This window comes from Camponotus vicinus, unplaced genomic scaffold (assembly GCF_025532165.1).
Source record: "Camponotus vicinus isolate PSW18456_S1 unplaced genomic scaffold, iyCamVici1.0 SCAF_6, whole genome shotgun sequence".
Taxonomy (NCBI): domain Eukaryota; kingdom Metazoa; phylum Arthropoda; class Insecta; order Hymenoptera; family Formicidae; genus Camponotus; species Camponotus vicinus.
Genome location: NW_028141978.1, coordinates 7,490,067 through 7,517,937, shown reverse-complemented (window position 1 = coordinate 7,517,937; position 27,871 = coordinate 7,490,067). Strand labels below are relative to the sequence as shown.

Below are 27,871 nucleotides of genomic sequence, written 5' to 3'. Positions count from 1 at the left end.
GCGGCGACCTATCGGCGAGCGGATCGATCGCGGTAGCGCGCGAGGATTCGCGGACCGAAGCGGCGAGGGGGCGGAGACAGGCGAGAAGAGGTGGCGTTCATTGTTGCGGCCGAGAGTTTGGCGGGTTAACGCGACGGCGATTGGCCGGTCTATCCCTTTCGTAGTCAATGCCCGCCGCGAGCCGTCCGCTGGAGAGTGTCGGTCCGATTTTTCCCACGGAAAACACCACTTCCCGTAGGTCCATCGTCATTGTACGCATCGTCGTAGCGGCGCAGTAGGAAGTCCCACGGTATCCGCACTTTACGAGCAGGGTGAGTTCATCTACGCCGGCTCTCTCTCTTCCTCGCGACGGCTCGCGCCGTCGCCGGAGAGCGAGAGCGGCCCTCTTTCTGTCGCGGGGGGACCGTGCGCCGCAAATCCCGGCACGTGGTCCCGTCGCCTTCCTCGCGCCTGGGCCCCGTTCGCGCTCGGAGCGCGATTCGCGCGCCGCGAAACGCATCCTCTGCCGCGTGTCGCGTAGAGAGATACGCGAGGCGGGCCCGAACGAGGTCGAGCGAGCGCGCTCGCGGCCTCGTCGTCGCTGCCGTCGACGTCGTCGACGGCCAACGGCATCGCGGTCGCCATCGCCTACGCGCGATCTTTCCTCCTTTTGCTCGGCGCAAAAAAAGCGCAGCGCGCGCGCGGCGTCACTCACGGATGCCATCTTCACGTCGCGCGGCGTACGTATCGCGTATACGCGCATGTACGTACATACGTGCCGTACACAAGCACACATACATCGCCGGCGGAAAATGGAGTAGGGGTCCCGGAGGGGTTGGTGGGGAGAGGAGCGCGGGGTGACGAAGACGGAAAGAGAGAGAGAGAGAGAGATCGAGCGAGCGGATCGAGCTAGCCACGTTGTAGTACGGCGCCGCGAAAAACCGGAGGAGCATCGTCGACGAGGAGAGCGAGTACGGTAAAGAAAGAGATCCGACGTCGCCGTTATCGTCGTCGTCGACGACGATAACGGCGACGAGGCGCGACGATGCGTCGCGCATCCGACGCGGTTGGCCTCGTGTCCGATGCTCCTTCGTCCAACTTCCTACCCCGTCATCGTCATGGTCGACCTCGCGGGGCCCGCACGTGTGCGCCGCGTTTCCTCCGTTTCGACCGTTTCCCAGCCGTTGGCGCGGGTCGGGTCGGCGTAAAGGACTCTTTCCCGGGAGAGAGAGACGACGCGAGAGGGATGCCATTTTATCAACGCGTTTCGCGTGCGCGTCGCTTCGATCCGGCGCCATGAGTCGAGCGCGAGTCCGCGGCCCGTCGACGCTATCCGGCCGGCGCTTCCTGCGAGCCGCGGTCGCACGGCCTCCTCGCCGATAAAGTGCACATTCACCTGCGTGTCGTACCCTCCTGCCCCCCTCCCGCCCCCACCCCCTCCCTCAACCCGTTCGCGCCTCGCTCGCTCGCCCGCGCGCGGGTTCAGGAGACATCTGTGTGCGACGCGCGCGAGCGCGCAGCACGGGATGCGCTTTAGATATGGCAGATCTGTGTGTGATCCGCGAATCGCTCTCGAGATGCACCCGGTTACGAGTACGTCAAATTTACTTTTTTTTTTTTTTCTTCTTTTTTCCTTCAACGGCGATTATATAATTGGAATTTGAATAGCCATGCACGGATTTGAAATTTCCTCGGTGTAATAAATAACAAGTTTGAGAACTAGTAAGTGTGAAGCGATACATTCCTTCTCCGACTCTGTGTAAAATTGTAAAATTATTTTTCATGTTTATTGTATGACATAGAACAGATGCGAGATACGTGCAATTAAACAGGTATATACGATAAGAGATTATTGCAAGGATATTTGAAAGTACTCAGAGATTACTGGTGACGTAGCAAATATGTCATTGATAGATTGATAGGAGAAATATATAAGAGAATTTAATAATTTCAGTTAGGTATAATTGTGTATGTTTGATTGCAGATTTGTAAAAGATGAGTTCGAGTGCGTGTTACAAATGTAACCGTATGGGTCACTTTGCACGGGAGTGCCCACAAGGCGGAGGTGGAGGCAGAGGAGATCGTGGACGCGACAGAGACGGCGGCTTTGGACGCGGCCGAGAGAAGTGCTTCAAATGCAATCAATTTGGACACTTCGCACGCGAGTGCAAAGAGGATCAGGACCTTTGCTATCGTTGCAACGGTGTTGGACACATTGCTAAAGACTGTCAACAGGTCAGTATGTTGTTGCGACTCGAGCTGTAGCTACTTCGAGTTGCCTGCAGCGGTATTCCAGCGTGGTAGTCCCGCCTATGGATGGATCCTCGCGATCAGAGTTGGCGTAGCGCATCGCGCTACGACATAGAAGCCATATCAATTGATGATGTTTCTTCCGACAATTGATGATTATGATGTTTCTTCCGACAGGGACCGGAGTTGAGTTGTTACAATTGCAACAAGACTGGTCACATGGCGCGCAGCTGCCCGGAGGGCGGCAACGATTCCGGCCGCTTTGCGATGCAGAGCTGCTATAATTGCAACAAGACGGGCCATATCGCCCGCAACTGCACCGAGGCCGGTGGCAAGACTTGCTACATCTGCGGCAAGACCGGTCACATAAGCCGCGAATGCGATCAGGATGACAGGAAGTAGGAGACAACCGGAATCCGTGCCGCTCGCTTAACGATAACGATAAGCCGTTTACCATCGCGCGCGCCACTACCGGGAATTGTAGCTAGGTAGGGATGATGCGGACGTATGTCTCGTTGACGCGTACAATTCGCAGAGGACGCGTGTCGCCGACGTCGTCGTCGTCGCCGCTGTAAGCGTCGCCGTCGTCGTCGTCGTCGTCGTCGTCGTCGTCGTCATCATCGTCGTCGTCATCGTAATCGTTCGGATTGCCACCATATACCGTGCTCCCAATTCCCGGAGGCCAGCCCTAGCCCTCCTCGTCCTTTATTCCCAAATCTCCTTCCCCTCTCTGCCCACCGTTGTTCTCTTCGCAAGGATTTTTTTTCTTAATGATGTCTTTAAGTTTTTATTGCTGTTACACCGACATACATCAACACATATACATTGTATTGCTACGTGTGAATGAGCGCAGGGTTCATCTCCTACGAACGACACATTTAACATTTACATGAGACACACTTTCTACACAAAGCATACATATACACACCTATATAATAATATTATGAACATTCGATTGGATTAGAATGTAGAGACATGAGTCCTCTGTCCCCTGACCTTCGAACTGTCTCGTATGCGCATTGTTTTCCGATGCAAGATGTATGGATCTTCGGGGAGCTCCACAATTAGTCTCGCGATATTCGATGCGTATCTGACGATTTTCACGCAATTAAAGTATAATATGCGCAAGATTTTCTCTTTTACGCGTTCCCTCGTATTTGTTCGAACCAAGCAAATTTTACGAAACGACTAATATGACGAACACATGAGAAAAGAAAAGAGTAGACTGATGCTCGGCGCTCGGGTAAACCAAGAGGAATATTTTGTTTTTCTCTTTTTTTCTTTTTTTTTACATTGACACGGTTTACGAACAAGTAGTCACACAAGAAGGTACAGGCTCACGTCGTAACAGTTTTCGCATCCACGCATCTTGTATTCTCCGGTCCTCCCTCTCGAACTCTCTAGCCGACACTCATAAATCGACAAAAGAAGGAAAGGAAAAATGAATTCGGAAAGCGAAAGCGAGAAATGGAAGAAGCGAGAACACATGCCGGCCCTGAATGCATAAAAATAAGATTTAGTAACGCTAATTTTTAATGTGTAAGGATGTAATGAGGATCTCGCCGAGCTGTTACTATATGTACGTCATTTTTGCGTTTTTATTTTCTTTTCTTTTTTTTTTTTTGTTTTATCACTTTTCTTTCATTATTTTCTTCCATATACCGGACTCGTCTAGTTCCGTAACAAAGCGATATATAGTTGTAGGATTGTCAGTGTTTACGGGTTTATATACAGTTATACTGGGTCTTTTACTCACCCACCCCGACTTCGACGAAGTAGGGCGAAAGAGAGAGAAGACGTGCGGTTTCACCAAGCGTAAAGGGAACGAAACGCGATTTGCGATTTAATACCAGTATGATACGTTCGAAACGATTGCTACATCACGATATGTATGTGTATATATACATATAAACACGGTAGTCTGTACAAGTTGGTACATTTTGTACGTACAATCATATAATTGTTAATAACATAGACTCATATTGTTCATACTATCGCCGTTCATGGACATTCGCTGTTGATGAACATGTGACGAACGGAAGAGGAGCCCTTTCCCCCTTTCCGGGGGAGAGAGTGTGTACCAACCTTACTATATCCTTACATGTTGCTGAAAATACTTCGTTACTAGGTATATGTATATATATATGCGCATATGTGTATACATATATTTATGCATATGTGCAGGAGCTGTATTTTGTACTGTAAAAAGCTAGCTTATACTCTGGTCGTTGCTGGTGACTAATTCCGATGATACGATTCTTCTTTGTATTGCCATGAGAAAATTATATTTTTCATGTATAGAGAACATGTTGCTGAGGTCGATATATATACTTTCTTTTCCTATACGTAACTCATAAGTTATGTAGGAGCAAAATTTGTAGATACGGTCGAAAGAAACAAAAAAAAAAGAGGGAAAAATATATCGCGACGGATTCGAGGGAAAAAAAGACTATCCCTGCCGCGGGGATGACCACTTATATGACCACTTATACTCTATGCGAGTACAAAGCGAGATTTTTCTTAAGAGAAAAAAAAAGAGACTCGTGCCCGCGAAATTATGTTAAAGAGAGAGATAGAGCCGCGACTCGTCCGATGCGCGGCGCGCAGTGTTCATAAAGTAAAAATAAAAAAAAACGAAATTAGAATAAGAGACACACGATTAGATTCCCGACTACTTTTTCCAAACAATGCCGGACCACGTTTACAGTAGAGCGCGACACACGCGGTATCAATTCAACCATCCGAAAGCCGGGATAGCGAGATATTTCGATTCAGATCCGAAGGACTGATGCGCGCGGATGCATCCAGTGGTTTTACCAGCAGCGACAATTGTGTATTAACGTTCAGAAGCCAGGCGTGCCTGACTATCTCGATGGAAGAAGAGACCCGGGCGGGTCCGCCGTCGCGGCCTCTCACGTGGGGCGACGACGGGGCGCTCGGGGAACGGGGGGGGTATTTCGTATAGTAAACCCAGGTGTCCTGCAACACAATTTTATACACTTAACACACACCGTTCGGGACTTAATTAAAGCCGGATCTCATTGCGTAGTTTCGGTATGCTAGTGCTCACACGACGCGAGACTCGGAGAGGATCAGACAAATTGTACTTCGCGCTATTATCGGACTTCGCGGCCTCTGGTGCTATCGCCCCGGTGCACGGACCAAGTCCTCGGCGAGTGGACGTCGAAAGATTGGAATATCCTTCGCGTTTTATATTTAAGGATCTTATTTGGCAATTTAGAACGAGACGAGTTTAAATCAGGATCCTCTCGATGGAATCGAAAACAACGACGTTTACGAAGTTGTTCCAATTTTTCGGATGCTTTTAAGTTAAGGCTTCCCAGAGGCGTTGCTTTTTTGTATTTGTCTGGCTGAGAATGTTTGTAAGAGAGATTTAACGCGGTCGAGTACACATCACACACGAGTAAGAATAACAGTCCGAATGAGGTAGGATAAAATTGTGGTAAAATCGATTCCCTCCGTGACACAGTCTCCGGATTCGCTGGCGGCACCAGGGGTACGAACGAGAGCATATAATACGAGTAATTATTATAAAGAAAAAAAAAATACGAGTGCGATTAGGGCACCTGCGCTTTTGTCTCTGCTACAAGACTTACGTACGAATATTGTAAAGAATACGACTGTTACAGTGTATGAATTTAATTCGACCGGCGGCGCACGCCGGGTCCACGGCTCGACTTATATATTAAACTAATCTATTAATACTTAAAAAGAAAGGAAACGAGAGAGAGAGCGACAGAGAGAAAGAAAGAAGAAGACAAGGAGGATGAAGAGGAAGAAGAGGAAAAAAGAAAAAAAAATAAGCTGCAAAATAATAAAAAGGATTGTGGAGTATTTGAAGTTATGTTTTTAAACTGAATTTTTGAAATAGAATGTGTACGGAGAGGCAAAGAGGCTGCATCTTTTTTTTTCTCTCTATTCCCCAAATATTCGCATTCACCGATCACATGATTGATATTCAGAGGCGAATGTCGGATCGTGTCTCGATGATGGTAATCTTATCCTTTCTAATCCTCTGAATTTTTGTTAATCTTTTCACAGGTCGCCCACCGGCGAGTTCACGGTTTGCGATTTCAACGATCGCGATAACGTATTAGTGTGTGATTGTTGACTTTGCATATAAAGGAGGATTATATAATCGCACCGATGCACGCATGCTCCGAAAGTTGGATCTACGCACTCTGCGTGTCATCGTGGATGAGTAATAAACTCTGCCAACGTTCATCTAACAATTGTCATATTTTTCTCACGGATTTCACGCATTTCATTTTAGAGGTCGCGGTTATAATAGTGTACTATTGTGTGAAAAAATATTCTCTTGCGAGATTATAAATGATTTTATCAACAATAATTTGCTAAATTAGTAGGCTAAATGATAAGTTCAACGTGAATTTTAAATTTTACTTATGCAGAGATTTTTGCAATATCATGGAATAAATTAGTAAAAAAGAAAAAATGCTCTAAAATAAGGTATCCGTAAAAAAAAATATCTAAAATACTCAACAGCGGTTAATTAAATGTGCATTCTTTCTTATTATTTGCCAATAATACTTTCCAATCGCATATATTTTTCACGCACCTTATCGCGAGAGGAATCTGAAAACTAATGAACGAACAAGTATAAAAAAAAATAATCGAATGGACAGTCGAACGAACGATAATATTCGAGCGGGAATAAATAATTGCCCGGGGCATCGAAGCGTAAACGTTGATAAGAAAAAGAAACTCATTTCGATAAGCGCGCGAACGGAGACGGTAAAAAAAAATAAATTTTCCTGCCGAGAAAGAGAGAGAGAGAGAGAGAGAAAATCTCGGCCTTCGTGCTGTCGCGCGTGGACAAAAGGAATACCGAAACGGGTTAAAGGACCGAACCGGACGCCGCGAACGCGCATCCGGTTGCGTTCGCGCGATCCCCCTCTCGCCCGGCCCGTCCGCGCCTCCCCCTGATTGGTCTATCGCGTCGCGTCTGTCAAAATCGGCGAGTGGCTCGCGACGGTGGTTCTCGCGTCGCGGGTAGGATGTGAAGAGGAGGAGGAAGAGAACCGGCCTGGTCGCGCGCGTCCCGCCGAAGCGAGGAGGTAGCTACACGAGACGTGACGTGACGTGACGGTGACGTGACGGGACGAGACGACGCGTTGATTCGCGGGGGAAGAAGCGAACACGACGCGCCTGATCGACGATTACCGAAGGATGCGTCGGGCGATCGGCGTCCATTTGTCCCGATAACGACGACGAGGTGCTGGAGGTGGTGCGGGTGACGAGGTGAAGGAGGAGGACGAAGAGAGTGACAGCAACATCGCGACGAGCACTGCCGTCGTCGTCGTCGTCGTTTATCATCATCGTCAGCGATGGCCGCCACTGCCGTCGACGAGGTCGTCCTCGAGGAGCTGAGAACCGAGATCGAACGGCTGTCGCGCGAGCTCGACTTGGCCTCCACCGAGAAGATACAATCGGCGCAATACGGACTCGCGCTGCTCGAGGAGAAGTCGGCCCTGCAGCAGCGATGCAACGACTTCGAGGCCCTCTACGAAAACACGAAGCACGAGCTGGAAATCACGCAAGAGGTTAGTACGAGTTCCGGACTTTTCCCTCGACACGCCCGATCACGCGAGAGGGAGAAAGAGAGCGAGAAAGGAGAAAATTTATTCTGTCCTTGCAACAATTTTCCCGAGGGCGGCGATTAAGCGTAATAGGACAAATAAGGAATGCGAGCGAGCTTAGTAGAGTAAAGATTTAGTCACCAGTAATTGCGAAATAGAATATCTATTTTTATCTAAAAAGTAACTATCTTAATTTGACGTGCACTGAATGAATACATATGTCAAAAGAATACATGCGCTATAGAATAACTCATTCAGTGCACCTACGTCAGACAATCAATGTACGATAACAGTATACAGTTTCTTGGTAAAGTTCCATTCTTAAGAAGATATATGTTTGCAATTAAATCTATTGTAATTCAAAAAAGTAAATTTTTATAAGATTTTATAAGATTTTAATCAATTATTCTCATTATTTTTATCATACTCTCGATAATAATTATATATAAAAATATATAGTCATTCTTAATATAAAATATATATTGTTATTTCAGGCCCTCGCAAAGTTCCAGACAACCACAAAGATAACTGCAAAGACTGGCATCGAACAAGAAGAGAGTCTTCTTAGTGAGAGTGCCGCCCGGGAAACATCTCTGCAGTTGCAGATTATTGAATTGGAAAACGAAACAAAACAGGTTTATATCAATTCACACAGTTATCGATTTGTAGGAAATGAGATTGTCGTTTTAAAATGTTATAAATTGTCTTTAGTTACGTCATGAGTTGGAACGAGTGGAAGCGGAACGCGACCACGCGCTGCAGGAACGCGAGGAGGTCGGCAAAGATCACCAGCAAGCAGAGACGGAACGTAAATCGTTGCGGACAAAGTTACGGGACTGCAGGTTCCGCGAGACCCGTCTGCTTCAGGATTACTCCGAATTGGAGGACGAAAATATCTCCCTGCAGAAGCAAGTGTCGGGTTTGCGATCCAGTCAGGTAGAATTTGAGGGTGCCAAACATGAAATTCGAAGACTCACGGAGGAGGTCGAGCTACTAAACAGCCAAGTGGAAGAACTGACAAACTTGAAGAAGATAGCGGAGAAGCAGATGGAAGAAGCGTTGGAGTCTCTACAGGCGGAGCGCGAGGCCAAGTACGCCCTGAAGAAGGAGTTAGATCAGAGAATCAATAGCGAATCGATCTACAATCTCAGCAACCTCGCGCTTTCCATTCGAGGTATCACGGAGGATCAGACGATATGCAGCGACGGCGAAGATGATTCGCCTGCGCTGCGTAGAATCGAGGCGGATCTAAAGACGCAGGAACCAGGCACGTCTGCGACCGACAAACAGGTCGATCTATTCTCCGAGATTCATTTGAACGAATTGAAGAAATTGGAAAAGCAATTGGAACTCGCGGAGACCGAGAAAGCTCATTTAACGCAAAACCTACGCGAGTCACAGTACGCAGTCGAGAAGAGCCAGGCGGAATTGCAATCGTTCGTTGCACGAATAGTGCAGCTGGCAGCGCATGTGCAATCGTTGCATCATCTTCACTCAAAGTTGCCGGAAAAGCAGAGCGAAGAAGCAACATTGGATAAACTCAATCAGGTATATTTACATGTCTTTTACTAGTAAAAGGTTTTTAATTTTATGATATGTCAAGAAAATAATTAAAAATAACATTTATTTGACAAATATTATAATAGTGACACTATTTCTGTTTGGGACAGGCTATTGTACAATATCATCAATGGAGCACCATGTCCGCTCGCGAGGTTAATCAGTTGCAGAAAGATCTGGCAGAATTGGAGAACGGTTTAACCGTATCCGATTCCACGCAACAGCTAAGAACAGAGCTGACAAATTTGAGAAACAAGGTACGCATTTATCTCAATGTTATATATTTAAAAGAAATGCATTATATAACAGCATTATCGTAAAACTTGCGGTTAAGAGGAAAGATGTAAGTTAACAGACTATGCTATAAGATATAATGAAAAATGAGAGAGAAAGAACACAAGAGTTTGCTCTAATGGTAAGAATATAAATATGTGCAATACTGATACTGGTGCAATCATACGTACAAAACTTAGACTTTGAATAGAAATTATGGCGTTTCAGATACCCGAGTCAGAGAAGAGCCTTCGAGAAAAGGTTGGATTACGTGTGATCCTTTTGACGTATTTACCAGATATTTCAATAACAATTTGTCTTGTTGGCTCCTCTAATTGATCCGTACAATGAATACTTGCTTCTCAATGTCCTAACAGCTCGATATATACATATATCGCTTTCCATCTCTCATACTTCTTCGTATATTTAACCGTACACATTTTCGAAGCTACTGACGATTTCACCATCATTCCATTGAATGTAGATCCATGTTTGAGAATTGCATCATTTCTTCGAGCGCCCATGGACTCTCGCATTTAGTCTCACGCATGGATCGACGCATCAAGCGCGTTTAAACCAAAAGTGTCATTGCTCGAAAGAAATGACGTACGGATCCGCTATGCACCGTGGCTTTTGAGATAGAATATGCTTAGAAACGAGAATTCGGAATCGATCACTCTCTTCTTTTTATACGTAAACTTCGTGCGCATCTAACGTAGCATGTCGATCGTGAAATTCGCCCAGCTTGTCTTTGCACGATATTCGAAGAGAAAAAGAAATCAGATATCTGCAAACGTATTGAACATTCGCGCAAAATATCTCTGCTATTACTTGCAGAATTTACGAACGCGAACGTAAACAAATTCATCCGAATTTTGCGAATTTCGTCTCGCGAATAAATTTCCGATAGACGCGCAGTATCAAGTAAAAACTGCACTTAACGCATTTATTGCGACTGATCTCGCGCTTTCGTATGCATGCTTGATATTTCCTCATCCTTCGTTTCAGCTCTTGGATACTGAACAAAGGAGCATGCAGCTCGAATCGGACGTATTCACCTTGTCAAAACTTACCGCGGAAGCGGGCGGTTTCCTCGATTCTGCTCAGAACAATTTGCAGAACCTATCCGACGAGCTCGCACAGCTCTATCATCACGTGTGTACCGTTAACGGCGAGACTCCCTCGAGAGTGGTGTTGGATCACGAGAAATCGGAGATTGTGCCCGAAAAGGAAGAGGAGAACGGTAAGATGGATTGGTGTCGAACTCTATTCAAGACCGACATCAAGATTAAAGATCTAGAAAGTCTCAGCAAATCAAAAGAAATTGCAAAGCACATAGAGACCGCGATGGACCAAATAAAGTATCTTAGAAGCGCTGTAGAACACACAATTGAATTGTCCAAAGTTAAGGGGATGCAGCCCACCATCTGTAATGTTTGCGAAAGTAAGTATATTCCTAAACTTTGCTAAACAAAAGCTTATTTTGTTGTTTAAAAAATATAAAAATACGTTTCTCTTCTTATCAGTAAATCAATTTCTAATTTTTTTAAAATTGAAAATTGAATTTTTCTTCTCAGCTTCTGTCAATGAGAATAAGGCGGAAGTAGCAGATCTTCAAGAACAAGTCATTAGATTAAAGGCCTTGCTGTCCGCTAAACGGGAGCAGGTTGCTACCTTAAGAACAGTGCTTAAATCAAATAAAAATACGGCAGAAGTAGCGTTAACGAATTTAAAGAGCAAATACGAAAACGAGAAGAGTATCGTTAACGAGACAATGCTCAAATTAAGGAATGAGCTTAGAATGTTGAAGGAAAACGCCGCGACATTTTCGAGTGAGTATTTAACTTTTTCTGTTTTTGTTGTACAAGTAGAAATTTGATTTAAAAAAATATTTCTTAAAGAAATTACATTAAGATAGAGTTATATAGATTAGATGACATTTGCTATGTGAATCTTTGCTAAACCTATCCCTTTTAAAAAATTATTCTACAAAACCTATACTTTATTAAATTGAAATTCAATAATGTAACTTTTTTTTCTATTTTGTTCCGCATGCTAACATCCTCCTACTAACACATCCATTACAAATTGTTTGCTATTAGCCTTAATAAATGCAGTGTTGTTAATTCTGTGGAGTATCGCAATCGACTTTTCGAACGCTCTGAGTCTATGCCATAATTATTGTATTGCCTAAAAAAGTCAACAAATGTATATTGTCAAATGTAATATTTCTCTCTAAAATGTGACTAGTCAAGTGCTCGTTTAAAAAAACGTAATGTATAAACTGTCGATGTGTACCTGATCTCTTATTTGTGTATATTTCTTTTCTAACATTTCATGATTACATGTACATAATATTTATACATGATATTTGTACATAATATATTGAATGGCTTTCGATTATTATATACGAAGCTTAATATCCAATCTCCCAAAATTGAACATGCTTGCAATTCTTTAATATGCATATCTCTATCTCGTCCGCTTATCTCTATATTGTGTTAAACCCTGCTCTAACCATACGCTCTCCAGGTCTGCGTGCAATGTTTGCTGCACGCTGCGAAGAATACGTGACGCAAGTGGATGAGCTTCAGCGGCAGCTTGCCGTGGCGGAGGACGATCGGAAGACGCTGAACCAATTGCTGCGGTTAGCAGTGCAACAGAAGCTCGGACTCACCATGAAGCTGGAGGAACTCGAAGTCGATCGGGAACTGCGGAATACCAGGAGACACGCCGCCGGCGCAAACGGACGCGGTAGACCGCGACTGTCGCAACAGACGAACCGTCCCCACTTAGGCAGAGATTTCTTCTAGAAAATGATGAAGATGTGGAGTAAGATATTCTGAGAGAAGCGAGAATTTTGAAAACCTTTTCGAATTTTTCTACCGCTCGTTGTCGTTGGGGCCGAAGGATTGTGTGTAGTGAGTATACAATTGACTTCTCCTTTGTTAGAGAGACTTCCCGCAGTCACGGTACATGTACATCACAATAATCGTTGCTGCAAATTCTGTGAAACGTATTTTTACAAAGAGATGGACGCGACACATGATAAGTGTTTGAGGAAAAAAAGGAAATGATGACGCCGTCCTCACTAGATACGGGAGAGAATCGTGCTCGGTAAACGGGAAATAAATTGGCTACGTTTTGAAGGTTTCGAAATGTTCAGTTTCATACTCTACGAATTTTGCTCCATATCATAGAGTCTCTTTAGGGAGTCTCTGCCTTGTGTTACCACTATTGTTAGAAGAATTTAAGGAGTGTAGGATATACACTTTCGTTGAGGGTGTCCGCGGTTCGCGGAGTCGCCGCGTGCGAGTTTAAGGCGAATTCTACGTTCTATGATACGCGTTTAGCTGCGTTAAACTGTCAAGTGCATTAGATTAACGCGAACGATCCATTCTCGATCGTTTTGTACAGAGAAAAAGCTCTACATTTTAAACTTTGATTTTTGTGTTCTATCATTGCTTTAGCACGCTTATTTATTATGTACTCTAACATATTCATTATCGCCTCGACGATTTAGAGGATATTCTGTTGATGGTTGGTATATAGCATGATAATCATCTCCGAAACGTTTCATCAAGGACAAAAACGTATATTAAAAGGAGAAGACGCATGAAAGAAACGTATATCGTTTGTAGTTAGTGCGGAAAACGGCAAATTTTACATTACATACCACATAGAGACAATATTAATATCTCGCGCGTGTGACCGGTAGAGTTTATAATCAAAGTAGCGAAATGGAATATCGTAGTAGCAAGTAGATTTGAAAATTTTAAACGATAAAAAAACCAATAGGGGAACCTATCTTCCAAGTAGGATACCTCAGGTCACATCTCCGCCACAGAAATGACACTCAAATGCATCAATAGATCTATCCACGCCCTCTTATTTGGTGATTAATTTTTTTTATGCACGAACCATTTCTTATTCGATCGGATCATAGAAATATTTCGATATGTTGGAAATGGAACAACCGATGCTATCTTCTATGTTTTGAAAAATAATCAAAGAACTACACATGAATACTAAAGAAAAGTAATATTATGAAAAATGTCAGTTGTTGTTATCTCTAGTAGAAAAATTACGTTAAAGAAATTAAGCTTTTAAATCTTAGACTCATGATTTTAGACAGCTTCATCCACGACATTTTCTTCTACTTTCGAGACACGGGGTTGATTGTTTCAGTTCCAAGATATTACAAATAATTATCTTTTATCGTTGAAGATCGGTATACGTTTTCACAATCTCGTTATTAGCTATAGAATATGCAATGTACGGTACCTCGTTCTTTTGTTAACAATTTTATTGTAGTAAATGCGGCCTAAACGGGCTTTAAATCATTGATTTCTTGGCAGCTTGTTGAATTTACACTTCTTATCGTGTTTTTTACTGGAGTTAAGTATTACATCTAATTATTGTATTCGAAGCAGCTATTCGATACGAATTTTATCATTATATTTATTCCTATGTATACATTTTTTATTGTAACGTAAAGTGTTTGTATGCACTTTTAATAGTTCGTTGACGCATAATAATCGCTGATCTCGACGGGGTCACGAAAAGGTTCTTTATTTTATAAAAGGACGCACGCATATAGCTCCGATTACTAGTTTTTATTGATTATCGCTATCTTGTCACTTTTGTGAAAGTGTAAGTATCGTGATAAAAGTGTGCTCAGTGCATTTCGCAGAATGCTCTTTTACTTTGACATTTTCCGTAAATATGTCCGTTCTCTTCTAGTGATACATAGATTTATAATTTATAGTCCGCCGTTGCGTAAAGCAGTCATTCCAAGTAAAACACTCGATTATGTAACTGCCCGATATATTGTGAAACTTCTGAGCAGTGTCGATATTAGTATTTTATACATATATTAACTATTTTATATATATATATATTTTTTACATATATATTTAATAGTTGATTATCATAATTGTTAAGATGTGCACATATAATTGAGATACATTGAACGTAATGGAGCATTCTGTGCAAATAAATTTGCGCATATATTTATAACTGAATGCTATCATGAATTGGCTTCAATCAAATCTGTTATCATGGCTATTGCTATATATTATTACTATTTATTATTATTATTGCTATCTTTTATTATTAGTGCAATTGTATATTTATTGTCCTAATCATTGCCTGTCGACTTCGCGATAAGACAAATACCTAAAGAGAATTTATCGAGCGTTTATTAATTAATTAATTATCACTATTATAATATATCTATATCGTGTCGTCTTTATATCGCGCGTCACCTGTGTCTAAGACGTGTATCACGAATGAAGATCCTATTTCTCATTTTATACAATTTAACGTCGACGATATTCGATGTTGATATTCGGAATAAAGCATTTTTTCAGATTTTTATTTTCTCTATGATTTATTTCCTATATTGAATTTCTAATTTCTCGCCAGTCTTAAATATTTTTCTTAAACCATAATACACGGATTAGCAATAATTATTAATTTATTTGTTTATTATTAGTCGATTGCAAACATCTAACAAACTTTTATTAAATTATAACAAATCGACTGACTTTGTTGAACGATTCTTATCTCCTAGAGAGATTTTAATTATATAATACATAGACAAGAAAATAAAAAACATTTATTTTAACGCTTAAACATTTTAATATAGATTGGTGCAATTGATCCTAAATAATTCTATGTAATTGTATAATTATTCTGAAATATTATGTAATTCTCCAAGAGAGTAAAATGAAAGAGAATTTTGCAAGATTCGTATACTTAGGCGCTAGACACAGGTCAGGCTAATTTATATCCATAAACCGAGCCAATCTCAGACCACCGTCCCTTCCCTTCTCGTCACGCATCATCGTCGGGAATGAGCCGGACAAAAAAATTCTTCCTTTTCTCGAGAAACTGTCCTCACACTATTTTTCACGAGAAATTTCGTCCTCGACTCAACCGTCCGCGCTACATCGCGACTAGAGACGTTAGTATCAGAGAGAGGTATTAGAAAACTTATAAATCTGTATTGTAATGTTACAATATAAAATATAATTGTAAGAAATTCGGAGATTGCGCATGATTATTCGTGTTTAACAGCTATGTGATATCAGGAGTTAAATTTTTAGAAACAGATGTCTTTTATCAATAAGGGGATCTGTGCAGTTTCTTGTTATATCTATTTAGCTGTACGTTAAATATTTTGCTTGTTAATTGATTTTTGAAAGAAATGCAATAACGAAGCACGGTCTCCGAAGGATCGTTAAAAAATTGATGAATGTGAGCGTCCAGTCGCGGTAGCGCATAGCTTTGACAATTTTTACCAAAAGTAATTCTGTCCTTTCGAAGGAGTCCGATATTAAGGCCCTTCTGTACATTTAGCGTCCTCCATAAAGTTCCTCTATGTCGTAAAAGGTTGCATATCAGCACCGTGAATTTCTATTTGCTCATTATTCTTCCAAATTTTTCTTCGGAAAAAAGACAATTATGTTTCTCTTGAATTCTTTACTTTTTTTACTATGAATATAAATATAAAAAAGATAGTGAAAAAAGACATTGAAATTATTTATAGATTTATAGGTAATTTCAATGCCTGGCTAAAATGTATGTCTTTTGTAAAATTTCTTTGTGTAATAATTTTATATTCTTTGAGAAGGATTGAAGAAAATACGCAACTTGTACCGAATTATTTATCAAGGTCGTATTTAAGACTATAAACTAAAGAAAGAGAGAGAAACAGAACGAATTTGAGACCAACCGAATTAAGTAATTTAGAGAGAAAACCTAAAAGAAGAGGCACATTGTAAACAATAATATCAGAATCTGCTCGTTGAAGATTGGTAAAAGGATTGGAAAGGCGAACAGATTTATGCTCAAGGCTTCCACAAAAGTTCTCATTGCGTCCCGTTCGGCGAATCTCCCGATGATGGTGCGTTTAGATCACGATACGTGAGACTAGGAGTAATAAAAGAGAAAGAGAGAAAAAAATGTAAGGCTCGCAAATAAACGAGTCCAACTAGCTGTAACGTGGTGTAGACTAAGAGATTAATCGACTGCGTAATGTGCGCTGAAACTATTTCTCTAGGAGGAGGACTCTGAGAGAGAAATCTCTTGATGTAATGACGTGCACGAAACATCCCGACGACGTTGGATGTATCGCACTTAAATCGGGTCCATGTTGCACTTGTGCGGAATATTTTTACACTCATTGACAGAAATATGTATCTCTTGGCAATAATTATCGATGAGCAAGCTGAACAGCGTTATTAGATAGCATTTTGCGAATTTGTGAACTGTCACCAACCGATATTATGTGTATTGTTTCTTGTATATAGCATTATTGTGGTAAGATATTTTAATTGTGACATACAAGAAACTATAAAAATCATTTCTCTGATATACAAGATACGTTTCAAACAATGTTCACAAATTTGCAGAATGACGTAACGTTTCAGTTGTTATTTCAGTTATTAAGAATCTCTTTTTTTCAATCAAATTTTGCTCCCAGAAATTACTTACTATTTTGTTATATTATGCTAATTATAGACGATTTAAATGTTAATTATATTCTAAGGTATAAAATAGCTCAATTAATTTGATACATTCGAGTTATAGTTATAAATTTAACAATCTTAATATAATAATGTTTATGTATTTATGATAAGTATTTTATTTAACGTATATTCATAGTGTTCTATATTTGATGTTGCATTTCGATCAGTTTGTAGGGAGATAGAATGAATTTATTGATGAATTTTTTTTTAAGAAACTAATGCTATTTTTTATTGAAAAAAAATATTTTTATCGCGAACTTGGTTTTGCCTTATACTTAATCATGGACCCAGAACATTGTATGTTGTATATATTGTAAATGCACTCTAGCGTTACGGCATCAATAATACATTATATGAAAACGTACCAAATTTCGCAGAGATTAGCGAAAACGATTTATACATACATACATATATATATTATGCAAAGGTCTCAACGAGCATTATATTTTCTCTGTAGCTATTATAGCACATTAATTGTTAAATCGTAAGGAGAAAAAAATTCGGAACCAATTATTTATAGCACCTGAATGATTTTTGTCCCGCGTTTGACAAATAATTGGAACGGAGACGTTTTAAATTAGATCGAATGTAGCAGTTAAGTAGATGTTCAGTAATATTATTTACAGATAAAAAATTTAAAAAAAATCGAAAAAAAGAGAGACAAAGGAAGAGTTGCGTATTCAAGCCACATTTGTGGTACCTGGAGTTGACGTTATTAAATAGTACATTATACGTAGTGGAGATTCTTTTTGTAACATAAAGTGAAATATAATCGTTTGTAACATGATTAATTTTCCCTTATTATTATTATAATTATCTATCTATCTCCCACATCCTTTATTATTATTGTAATTATTTATATAAGAATATATACGTGTATGTTTGTGTATATGCTTTGAAATTATTTATTTAATTTGAGGGAAAACTTTAAAATATAGCTCTTGAAGATATCGTGTCTAAATATTTACGTATCATAATTGATAATTTTCAGATTAATCGGCAATCTTATAACAAATAATTTGACAACTATTTTGTTAAAATAAAATATACAGAATTAACAGAATGTAATTATTTTTTTATCGGCGGTGGTAATTGATCGCTACTTTATCTCTGATAGAGGATAAGGTTTCTGCATGTATTTTTGATTCTCTTCGACTAGCGTGCAATACTTTTGAATGTATTGTAGTTGATTTTGTACTTTATAAAAAAAATAGGCAAGATTATTTAAAATAACAGAAATAATACACAGTGTGTCACATAACCTGGAAGGACAGGTTGAAGACACATTAATAGTCATCATCCGGTGACGCGAGGAAAAAAAAAAGTTGATTTTGTATATAGCACTGAGAAAATAATTTGAGGCAAATAAATTCATAAGAAGAAGTACAATAGTAAATGTACTACATCACTTTTTTACAGTCTAGTGATAAATGTGCTAGAAGACTCTAAAAAGAGAAAAACAATTACAGTTACTCATGGTTGCACATCTTGTTTCTGTTTATATAACTAAAATGATCACTGTAATTGAAAGACTTGATTGAATAAATGTCCAACACACACAAAGAGAAATTGCTAATTAATCTATATATAATATAGTGTAATTTTTGTATCATTATTTATATAAGAAAATTGTACAATATTAGTTTGCATCATGACATTTGTCGAATATATACAAGCTTTATCCGATAATCCTTACTTTGGTGCTGGCTTTGGTCTTTTTGGACTTGGGGCTGGAGCTGCTTTGTTGAGAAAAGGAGTACAGTTTGGAGCTGTGCTATTCAGGTATTGTATCATAAATATTATTAAGTTTTCTGTAAATCATATTATTGTTATTGTTTTTTATTTACAGACGGCATTATATGATCACTCTGGAAGTGCCATGTCGTGATAAAAGCTATCAGTGGCTTCTGCAATGGATCACACATAAAGGTGCAAGAAAGACGCAACATCTCTCTGTGGAAACTAGCTTTGAACTGAAAGAAACTGGTCACGTGAAAACCAAATATGATTTTATTCCAAGTATAGGAACTCATTTCTTCAGGTAAGAGAATATTTCCAGATCTCTTATATTTTTGTCCTTTATAAAATATACTATGAAAAATATTAATCATGATTTTATCTGATGCATTAAAATCTAATTTTTTCTCATTTTTGCAGATATAAGGGAAATTGGATAAAGGTTCAAAGAACAAGGGAACAACAGACTTTAGATCTACATATGGGTATACCATGGGAAACCGTACAGTTGACAGCATTTGGCAAAGACAAAAGCATATACTTTAGTATTCTTGAAGAAGGTTGAGTTCTTGCAAAATATATTTACAGATACATTATAACAAACCAAGAAATCAGAAGCAATTCTTCATTCTGTATAGCCAGACAGATGGCTTTGAAAGAGCACGAGGGAAAAACTATAATGTACACTGCTATGGGAAGTGAGTGGCGGCAGTTTGGACATGCTAAGAAGAAGAGACCATTGGAATCTGTCGTTTTGGATACCGGCGTTTCTGAGAGAATAATAAGCGATTGTCAGGAATTCATTGATAATCCATCATGGTACAGTGAAAGAGGTATTCAAAATCAATTCTAATATTTTCTGCTTTGATGATAAGCACCTGATATATCAATGAGATTAAAAATTAATATGGTTTCTCCTCATATTACTTTTTTCTGATAAAAGTCAATCTTTTTAGGAATTCCGTATCGTCGAGGTTATTTGTTACATGGACCTCCAGGATGTGGAAAGTCTTCATACATTACCGCGCTAGCCGGGGAATTAGAACGCGGTATATGCGTTTTAAATTTATCCGAGAGAGGTTTAACGGATGACAGATTAAATCACTTATTAGCAGTGGCTCCACAGCAGACTATTATCCTGCTTGAGGATATTGATGCTGCTTTTAGTAGCAGAGAAGAATCTAAGGAGGGTATATATATTGCTCCTCAAAAAAACAAAATATTGTAACATAAAAAAATAATTATCATTACTTTGATATATATTTGTTTTCAATATTTTAGTTAAAGCAGCATATGATGGTCTCAATAGAGTAACATTTAGCGGTTTATTAAACTGCTTGGATGGTGTAGCTTCCACAGAAGCTAGGATATTATTTATGACAACTAATTATTTAGACAGATTAGATCCTGCACTTGTTAGGCCAGGCAGAGTGGATGTCAAAGAATATATTGGTATATATGTAGAAATATGTAGGAAATATATTAAGAATGCTTATTGAGAAATTCGTATAATCACATTATCACATTTTTTTAGGTTGGTGTAGCATAAATCAAGTTGAACAAATGTTTTTACGATTTTACAAGGAACCAGGTAAGGATCCTGGGGAGCTTGCAAAAAAATTTGCGGAGAACGTTATGTCCTTTAAAAGAAATGTTAGTCCAGCACAGATTCAGGGATACTTTATGTTCCATAAAAATAATCCCGAAGCGGTCATAAATAACGTTACACAAATTTGGGAACTCATATGATAAAAAATGGAAACTGTAGCTATATTTCAAAGTAAAAGTACATGTTGACTAAGATATATGTGGATTTTTTAATATCCCCCTTCTGTACAAAGATACTTTATTATTCATAAAGACCAGCAAAGTACAGTATTCAGAGTAGATAGTAATCATTTTTTTTTCTTTTATGAAACAAATATAAAATGAATAAAGATCTCAATGAAAACATTATTGGAAATATTTCTGTTAACTTTATAGTATTTATTGTGATGTGTTACAAAATTAATAGAAATATTTTCAACAACCTAGAGTGTGTGATGTGTATTGTGTGTGTGTATGTGTCACGCGTGAAAAACGCGATGTATTTACTTATAAAATGTGAATGTACATAATACTCTTTTGTATGTTATTGTAAAATGAAAATGAAAACATTTGAAATATCAGACAAAATCTTTCTACAATATCTCGTGTGTAACTTTCTCTAGTGCACTACTTTGCATTTGTACCACCAGTAATTGTATATGGACGAACTATATGAATACTGCTTTGTAAAAAAAGAGAAAAAATAAAAAAAAATATAAGTATCGTAACAAAAATCTTTCTTGCAATACAAATAATTCTTAGTCAGATGTTACTTGTCAGAAAAGCTGGCAAGCATACTTGTATAGAAAAAACAGTCTTGTAATAATATACATATATAATGGCAACACTATATTTATTATTAAAAAAAAGTGATGTATGTAGCATATAAATATAAGTAGAAAAGGCAGTTTATATGTTAAATGTAAGTATTTTGGCAGCCTTTTGAAGTTGATTTACTATTCTGACTGGAACATGCCAATTTGTACTATAATTTCAAAGCAGATTCATATATATAATAATTAAAAATATATATCAGAATATACACATTTTATGTAAAATCATCTATGAATACTCTTACAAGAAAAAAAAATAGCACATATCGAAAATAGATCTATTGCTGAGAATTTGCTAAAGTTTCTTGGGTTTTCTATTCTCCATTTTAGTTATTGATAATTCATCCGTAAAAACTTTTTACTGAATTTGATATTCAGTATTCTCTCTCTCTCTATCAAACCATTAAAAATAACATAAAATACTCTTAATTTAATGAAGTCTAATCGTATATTGTGTATAAATATTGATTTTTAATATATATAATACGATTTTGTTTATGACTCCATATTTAAAGAGACGAGATATATCATAGCAAAATAAACGTCGTGATGTACGTTTCAGCTATTCTACACGATTCTATATGTATTCTATATGTACATGTCCTATCTTTATGCTGATTTACTTAAATTGATTTAAATGCACTGCATGTTACCATAAAAATTCTTAAGTTAATATAATCTCTCTCTCTTTTTTCTCTCACAGATATAACAATAAACTCATCAAACTTTCCTCATCCACATATACAGATTGTATCTTCTAATATTGCATTTGTGCACAAGTTAAACCGTGCAAAAAAATTTCTAATATAAAATTGACAGGATTTGTATATCACTGATTCTTAAATATTTTCAGTTTCTTTTTTTATAAAAACAAAATGTTGCAGAATTCTAGATCGATAAAAGCGAAATTTTGCTCAAATGCACATTTCCTTTTCATTCAAATCTTCTGCAAGTGATTTAGATTGTCATTACTGATATTTAAAAACTCCAAATATACGGCTCATAATTTAAAGGATCTGTTTGCTCCATATGACCGTTACCGCCGACCATGCACGATGGATAGGCGACACCGGAATTACTTGACACGGGCGGAACTATGGTCGGTGCTAGCCTACAATCCGGTCTTTGTGGCATTATCGAACTCATCGGCTGCTGTTGCATCGGTTGCGGCGCCGGTGGTGGTGGTGGTGGCGGAGGTAGTTGCGGCAGTGCGGTAATATTATGCACTGTTGTCATTATGTTAGGGCCTGAAGTGTAATTCACTGAAAAAGAGTGATTTTTAGAGATTAAAAGATAATTATGTCGTATTATATCATTAATAACATTTCGATGACGCTTACTGTTTCCAGGATTATGGAATGGCAATACGGTTTGTTCCGGTATCATGTTCGCTGGGGGCGGAGCCGGCTTCAGTGTCGACGATTCATCGTTTTTCTTTTTCCGCGCGATGCGTTTCTGACTATTGTTCGTTATCTGATCGCGTTTTTTATTACCCGTACTCTTCTTTTTCTTTTCACCGGGCATTTTCGGTTTGTTAGGGCGATTACCACTTGGTTGCCACAAGTGAACAGTGTGGACTGCATTTCCTTCTCTAAAAAAAAATATATTACCTTTAATTACATTTTATTTTTTGTATTAAAAAAATGTTTGAAAATTATAGAAAAATGATAGATTTTCTAGAATTTAGTCTATATTGTATAATCTATCTTTCTATAGACAAAAATTTCTAAAGGAATATTTCTGAGAAATATATATCTTCGCGATTGGAAAAGAAATATATCATAATTCACACTCTAACCCTTGCTTTTTGCCTAATTTCCAGCTGTGTATCCCAGCTTTGTGAAGCCTCTCTCTAATTGTATCCACGCTGCATTTTAGACCTAGCGCAGGTGCTACGTATTTAGCGGCGGTGAGAGGATGCTGAGTCGCCATCGCGACGATGGCATCATCTTGTTCCTTGGTAGTAATTCGACGTCGGCCTTTTCGTTCCTTCGTCTGCACATTGCCTTCCTTATGCCAACGTTCTAACCATCTTTTAACAGTACGTTCCTGATTAATTCAAAATCACGTCCATGTAAATCTCCTGTATTATTTTTTTTCGAGTTTGTAATACAACTTTTATATCTATTCGTACAATATACGATAGATGTCAGAGATGTCTATGATATAATTTAATATAGAATGAGCACAAAGATTACCGATTTACATACCGATCTATCAATCGCTAGAGCAATAGACAGAGTTGATAGTCCGGCTTCAGACATTCCAATCATGCGATTTCTAATTTCCACGCTAGTCTCCAATGTCCCTTTCGCTTTGCCACCTTTTTTCTTCTTCTTTTGCCGTTCCGATTTTCCATTATTTTCTCTTGACGATTCCTTGTTCTGCGAGGGCTCGCCGGATGATTGGCTATTCTCGTTAGAAGAACTACAAGAACTATCTGATCCTATGTTCGTGTTTGTTTGCTCCGGGCTAGATATGCCAGAGTGCAAGCGTTGTTGAATCTGATGTTCTACTGGCAGTTGCTGCTGATCGAGATTATGATGATGAGTATTCTGAATATTCTGCTGATGCGATTGATCCTGCAATCGCGACTGCTCTTGTACATGCTGCTGAGCTTGTTGCGCATGATGCTGTTGTTCCTGCTGTGTATGCAGCTCTTGCAATTGCTGCTGTTGCGGCAGAGAGTGCTCATGAGATATTGGTTGTCCCTATGGGCAATACATATGAATAATTTTTGATACAATCTATTTTGCTGTATAATATATACTACATTTATATTTTCTAAAACAAGCTAAGAAACAAACCTGTGGATAATGGTGACTGCCTTGTACTAGATCTAATGGCCAATTTTGTACCATATTCAACCCCGGATGTTGATAGATGGATTGCGATTGTTGTGCCAGGCCCAATGCATTGCCAAATTCTGTCTGACTTGTTGGTAGAGGCTGCGCAGAAGTTTGCATTTCAGTGGCTTGAGGTGCAGGAGGTGGTGGAGGAAGATTTTGTTGAGGAAATACGAATTCTTGCTGTTGCTGTTGCTGCTGTTCAGTATTTTGGTCTTGTTTTAGAGTCTCAGATATTGCACCATTATCAACATATGCTTCTAAAAATTTAATCTTTTTCGATGGATTCTTTTTTTTAGTGGTATTATTTTTCTCTGACTTGTTCAAGTCCTTGGAAGTTTTCTTCTTGCCCAATTGGGTGCCGGTTGGTCGCCATACCGCCTGCTGAATCGCGGCACCGTCCGCATCACTATTGAGGTAAATACACAATTAGACTAAAAGATATATTAGTAAAATTATATATATATTTTGATATTTTATTTAATAAATAAATTTGGATTAAAAAAATAAGTAATATTACATACTTTTGACTATTAAATAATATAAATACTATAATTTATACAACATATAATAGTGCTAAAGAATCAAAATAAAATTTATTCAATCTGTTTCTAATGTGTACTTCTACATATATTATTCTATATTTTGTGATCACAAAATAATATAAAAAAGCCTTACAAGTCAATCAAAATCTTGTATTTAAAAATATAAACCTCAATGGAATCCTTTGCATATATTTGCGCGAAGGACTCCAATTATGAATTCCAGCTTTATGCAGCCTTTCTCTCACAGTATCCACAGAACAGGTGAGACCTAGCGCTGGAAGCACAGCTTTCGCTGCTGTTATAGGTGTTTGAGTAGCTAGACGAACAATCGCTTCATCCTGCTCTGAAGTAGTGGCTCTTTTACGACCGCAACGTTCCCGTGTCTCCACTGTGCCTTCCTTGTCAAATCTATTCAACCATCTCTTTACCGTACGTTGCTGCAACACAATCATATTATAATAAAATAAGTGTTATGATCTTATTGGACTGAATAACACAGAGTACATGCAAATTAAAGTCTCATAGTCTTAATTTTAGAAATCAAAATCTATTTAATACGCAGAGCAGGTACTCCAATCATTAATAAGAATTGTTAAACTGGACACCTGAGAAAAAGAAAAGCAAGATATACATACCGAGCAATTGATCGCGGCGGCAATTTCTCGGAGACCCAGGCCGGCCTCGTACATTCCCACCATCCGATTCCTCAACTCGGGGGTGGTCTCGTGCACGCCTCTCGTCTTGCCCATCTCGACTGATCTTAAAAGGCTTGGAGATTTAAATCGCACGCGACGTGTGACGTACGCAAAAGAACACGAACCACGTGACGAGGGGACGATCCAACGTCGCTTTCGAATTCCCTTCAAGACGCGAGTCCGAGCTCCCGGTCACTCGCGAGCATCCTGGACAAGAACGACTCGCGCTAGGGGGATATTCTCGGATTGCGCGAAGAACCGCGGCAGCAGCCAGGTTCAATTCAACGGCGAACGCCGCCGCTTCCTGATCGCCGACATTGTCGACCAGCGTCGTCCGATTCCCGGTCGCGCTACAAGTTCTTAACGATCACGATGCACCGCAGCCACGTCGCCGGTTCTCCTCCTCGTCGAGACCTCGAGACGCGCCTCCCGCCCTGCGCCACAACAAGAAACACTCGTCGCGGTCAATACAACTGCCACCGCCGTCCGCGCTGCCTATGAGTACAGTCAGTCGAGATTCTTTTGTCCCCGCTCGACGCGTCTCCCGGTCGCAACCGCGACGCTAAAGGCGTCGCGACGTCGAGGCGTACGCGAGGAACGCGACGTCGACGTGTCGTCCAGCTGGATCGCGCGAGGATCTCTGTCTTTCAGTTATTCCGCGAGCTGGAAATGTCACGAGGATTAGCCAGCGCGTTGTCAATTGCAATCCCGCGGACTGTACCAAGTCATCCTTGGTACAGTCCGCGAAGATCGATTCGCAAAAGGCGGATTATCATTTTACGCGAGGTTCTTGGTGAAATGATTACATGATGACTCGCGACAGGCCTTTTTAGTTATCAATCTCCCTAATCTTAGGTGAATCGCCAAGATGAACATCGTTAGTCAATACTTGATCCGACAACAATAGACAATATTTATTCCGCGGACTATACCGAGCGGGAAAAGTACAGTCGGTGGAAGGGTTATGTTGCAAAGCGCGATGGAGATTCTCCATCGAAATGTCGTGTCAATCGACATCGCGATTTGCGACATGAATATGATATATTTGTTCAACGCAATGTCGCCGAAATATTTTTGATTATATTTGATTGAAGGCGATTAAGCGTCGATCATCGAGGCGCCTGTAATCGCATCGTTGCGTTGAATGGTCAATAATTTCGCGGGCGACTGTACCAGAGAAGTGAGGTTATTCGGGGTCCGCGATCGGGCGCGCTCGCCCACCTTCGCCGGAATTGTATTGACCCACAAAGCGCGTCCCTCTCGCGCGCGATCCACGTGTCAGCTGCGTTTTTACGAAACGTGCATCAGCGGCACGTGAAGGCATCTAATAGATCTGTCAATTCTCGGCTCCTTCGCGCATTCTCACAATTCTTGTATTTAGCATGAAATAAACATTATATATAATTATATGTATATTATATTATTATATTATTTTTTGAATATAAATATGAACTTGAATTGAATATAAAGTAGGAGTATCTCTTTTTTGTAGATCACATCTTTTTTTCTGCAGATGCAACACGCATTATTCTTGAAAAAAGCATTATAAAGATAAATTTCTTATCAATAAGCATGGAATAAAATAATTGTTATTTTTTTCTATAATTCTATATTCACAATTAATGAATAAATTATAACAAATTAAATTTGATAATAACTTCACATTTTGATATATTTTAGATTTTCATACGATTAATTGTTAATTGTATATCTTTAATTAAACCATTTTACTTTAATTTTGCCCATTTAAAAATATAAAACGATAAGAAACAAGAAAGAGAATAACGCCATAATTAATCATACAAAATATATATTTATTGATAAAACTATATTTGCTTGTACTGAGTCTTATTTGGAATATTTTTTCTTCTTCTTGTGATATATTAAATACTTGTTTCATTTTAATTATAGAAAATATGAAACAAACAAAGCGTTAATGCAATGTGAATAGTAAAAAAACAGCAGTGATAAGTTCTCGATGTGACAGAAACAGTTTATGTCGCTCATTTTGTATATTTTATTTTCTTGCAAAATTTTATTAAATATTTATTTCATTTAAATTATAAAATAATATGAAACGAAGCGCTATAAATACAATGTGAATAGTAGAAACAGCAGTGATAAGTTTCCAATGTGACAGTAGAAACAGATTATGTCGGTCGGACGGTGTTCAGTGGAATAAATGTAAAATTACATATAGCTGCTTCTGACATTAACATTTCTTCATCTCTATAAGATGTATAAATTATCTTTTACGATAATAAAAAATGACATTCTTAAATTACTTATTATTTCTATAATTAAATAAAATAACATTGTTATAAATTGACGTAAAATAATAATGTTATAGATTAAAAATGAAAATTCTGAATTTCTTTCTTTTTCTCAATTACTCGCCCAAATTTCACTT

The 27,871-nt window shown here is 39.0% G+C and overlaps 4 protein-coding genes across 9 annotated transcripts; 3 read left to right on the top strand and 1 right to left on the bottom strand.

Annotated features, from left to right (window-relative positions):
- The first annotated feature begins 141 nt into the window (after window positions 1-141).
- Cnbp (CCHC-type zinc finger nucleic acid binding protein) lies at window positions 142-6,141 on the top strand. 4 transcript variants are annotated; one of them, XM_083101899.1, is made up of 3 exons: window positions 142-311; window positions 1,964-2,214; window positions 2,407-6,141. In XM_083101899.1, exons 2-3 carry the CDS (start codon window positions 1,975-1,977, stop codon window positions 2,629-2,631), a joined length of 465 nt encoding a protein of 154 aa, XP_082958025.1. In that variant the 5' UTR covers window positions 142-311; window positions 1,964-1,974; the 3' UTR covers window positions 2,632-6,141. The 4 variants fall into 4 exon arrangements, with proteins under 4 accessions (XP_082958025.1, XP_082958026.1, XP_082958028.1 ...); XM_083101900.1 differs by lacking the exon at window positions 142-311 and adding an exon at window positions 804-955; XM_083101902.1 differs by lacking the exon at window positions 142-311 and adding an exon at window positions 827-950.
- A 148-nt stretch (window positions 6,142-6,289) lies between these two features.
- Bicd (Microtubule-associated protein Bicaudal D) lies at window positions 6,290-18,005 on the top strand. Of its 3 annotated transcripts, none has more exons than XM_083101882.1 (8): window positions 6,290-7,814; window positions 8,345-8,485; window positions 8,562-9,398; window positions 9,521-9,667; window positions 9,912-9,944; window positions 10,692-11,127; window positions 11,261-11,515; window positions 12,216-18,005. In XM_083101882.1, the coding sequence occupies exons 1-8, from the start codon at window positions 7,599-7,601 to the stop codon at window positions 12,494-12,496; spliced, it is 2,346 nt and encodes a 781-aa protein (XP_082958008.1). In that variant the 5' UTR covers window positions 6,290-7,598; the 3' UTR covers window positions 12,497-18,005. The 3 variants fall into 3 exon arrangements, with proteins under 3 accessions (XP_082958008.1, XP_082958010.1, XP_082958009.1); XM_083101884.1 differs by lacking the exon at window positions 12,216-18,005 and adding an exon at window positions 11,786-12,089; XM_083101883.1 differs by lacking the exon at window positions 9,912-9,944.
- Window positions 18,006-18,300: 295 nt separating this feature from the next.
- Bcs1 (mitochondrial chaperone BCS1) lies at window positions 18,301-20,760 on the top strand. The gene is made up of 7 exons (XM_083101890.1): window positions 18,301-19,000; window positions 19,068-19,259; window positions 19,376-19,515; window positions 19,594-19,788; window positions 19,912-20,145; window positions 20,237-20,407; window positions 20,490-20,760. The coding sequence occupies exons 1-7, from the start codon at window positions 18,870-18,872 to the stop codon at window positions 20,702-20,704; spliced, it is 1,278 nt and encodes a 425-aa protein (XP_082958016.1). The 5' UTR covers window positions 18,301-18,869; the 3' UTR covers window positions 20,705-20,760.
- Window positions 20,705-26,656, bottom strand: LOC145972868 (uncharacterized). The gene is made up of 8 exons (XM_083101885.1): window positions 26,268-26,656; window positions 25,402-26,124; window positions 24,935-25,203; window positions 24,183-24,630; window positions 23,586-24,086; window positions 23,174-23,424; window positions 22,716-22,966; window positions 20,705-22,637 (listed from the first exon to the last, which is right to left on the bottom strand). Exons 2-8 carry the CDS (start codon window positions 25,513-25,515, stop codon window positions 22,354-22,356), a joined length of 2,118 nt encoding a protein of 705 aa, XP_082958011.1. The 5' UTR covers window positions 25,516-26,124; window positions 26,268-26,656; the 3' UTR covers window positions 20,705-22,353.
- Window positions 26,657-27,871: the final 1,215 nt, after the last annotated feature.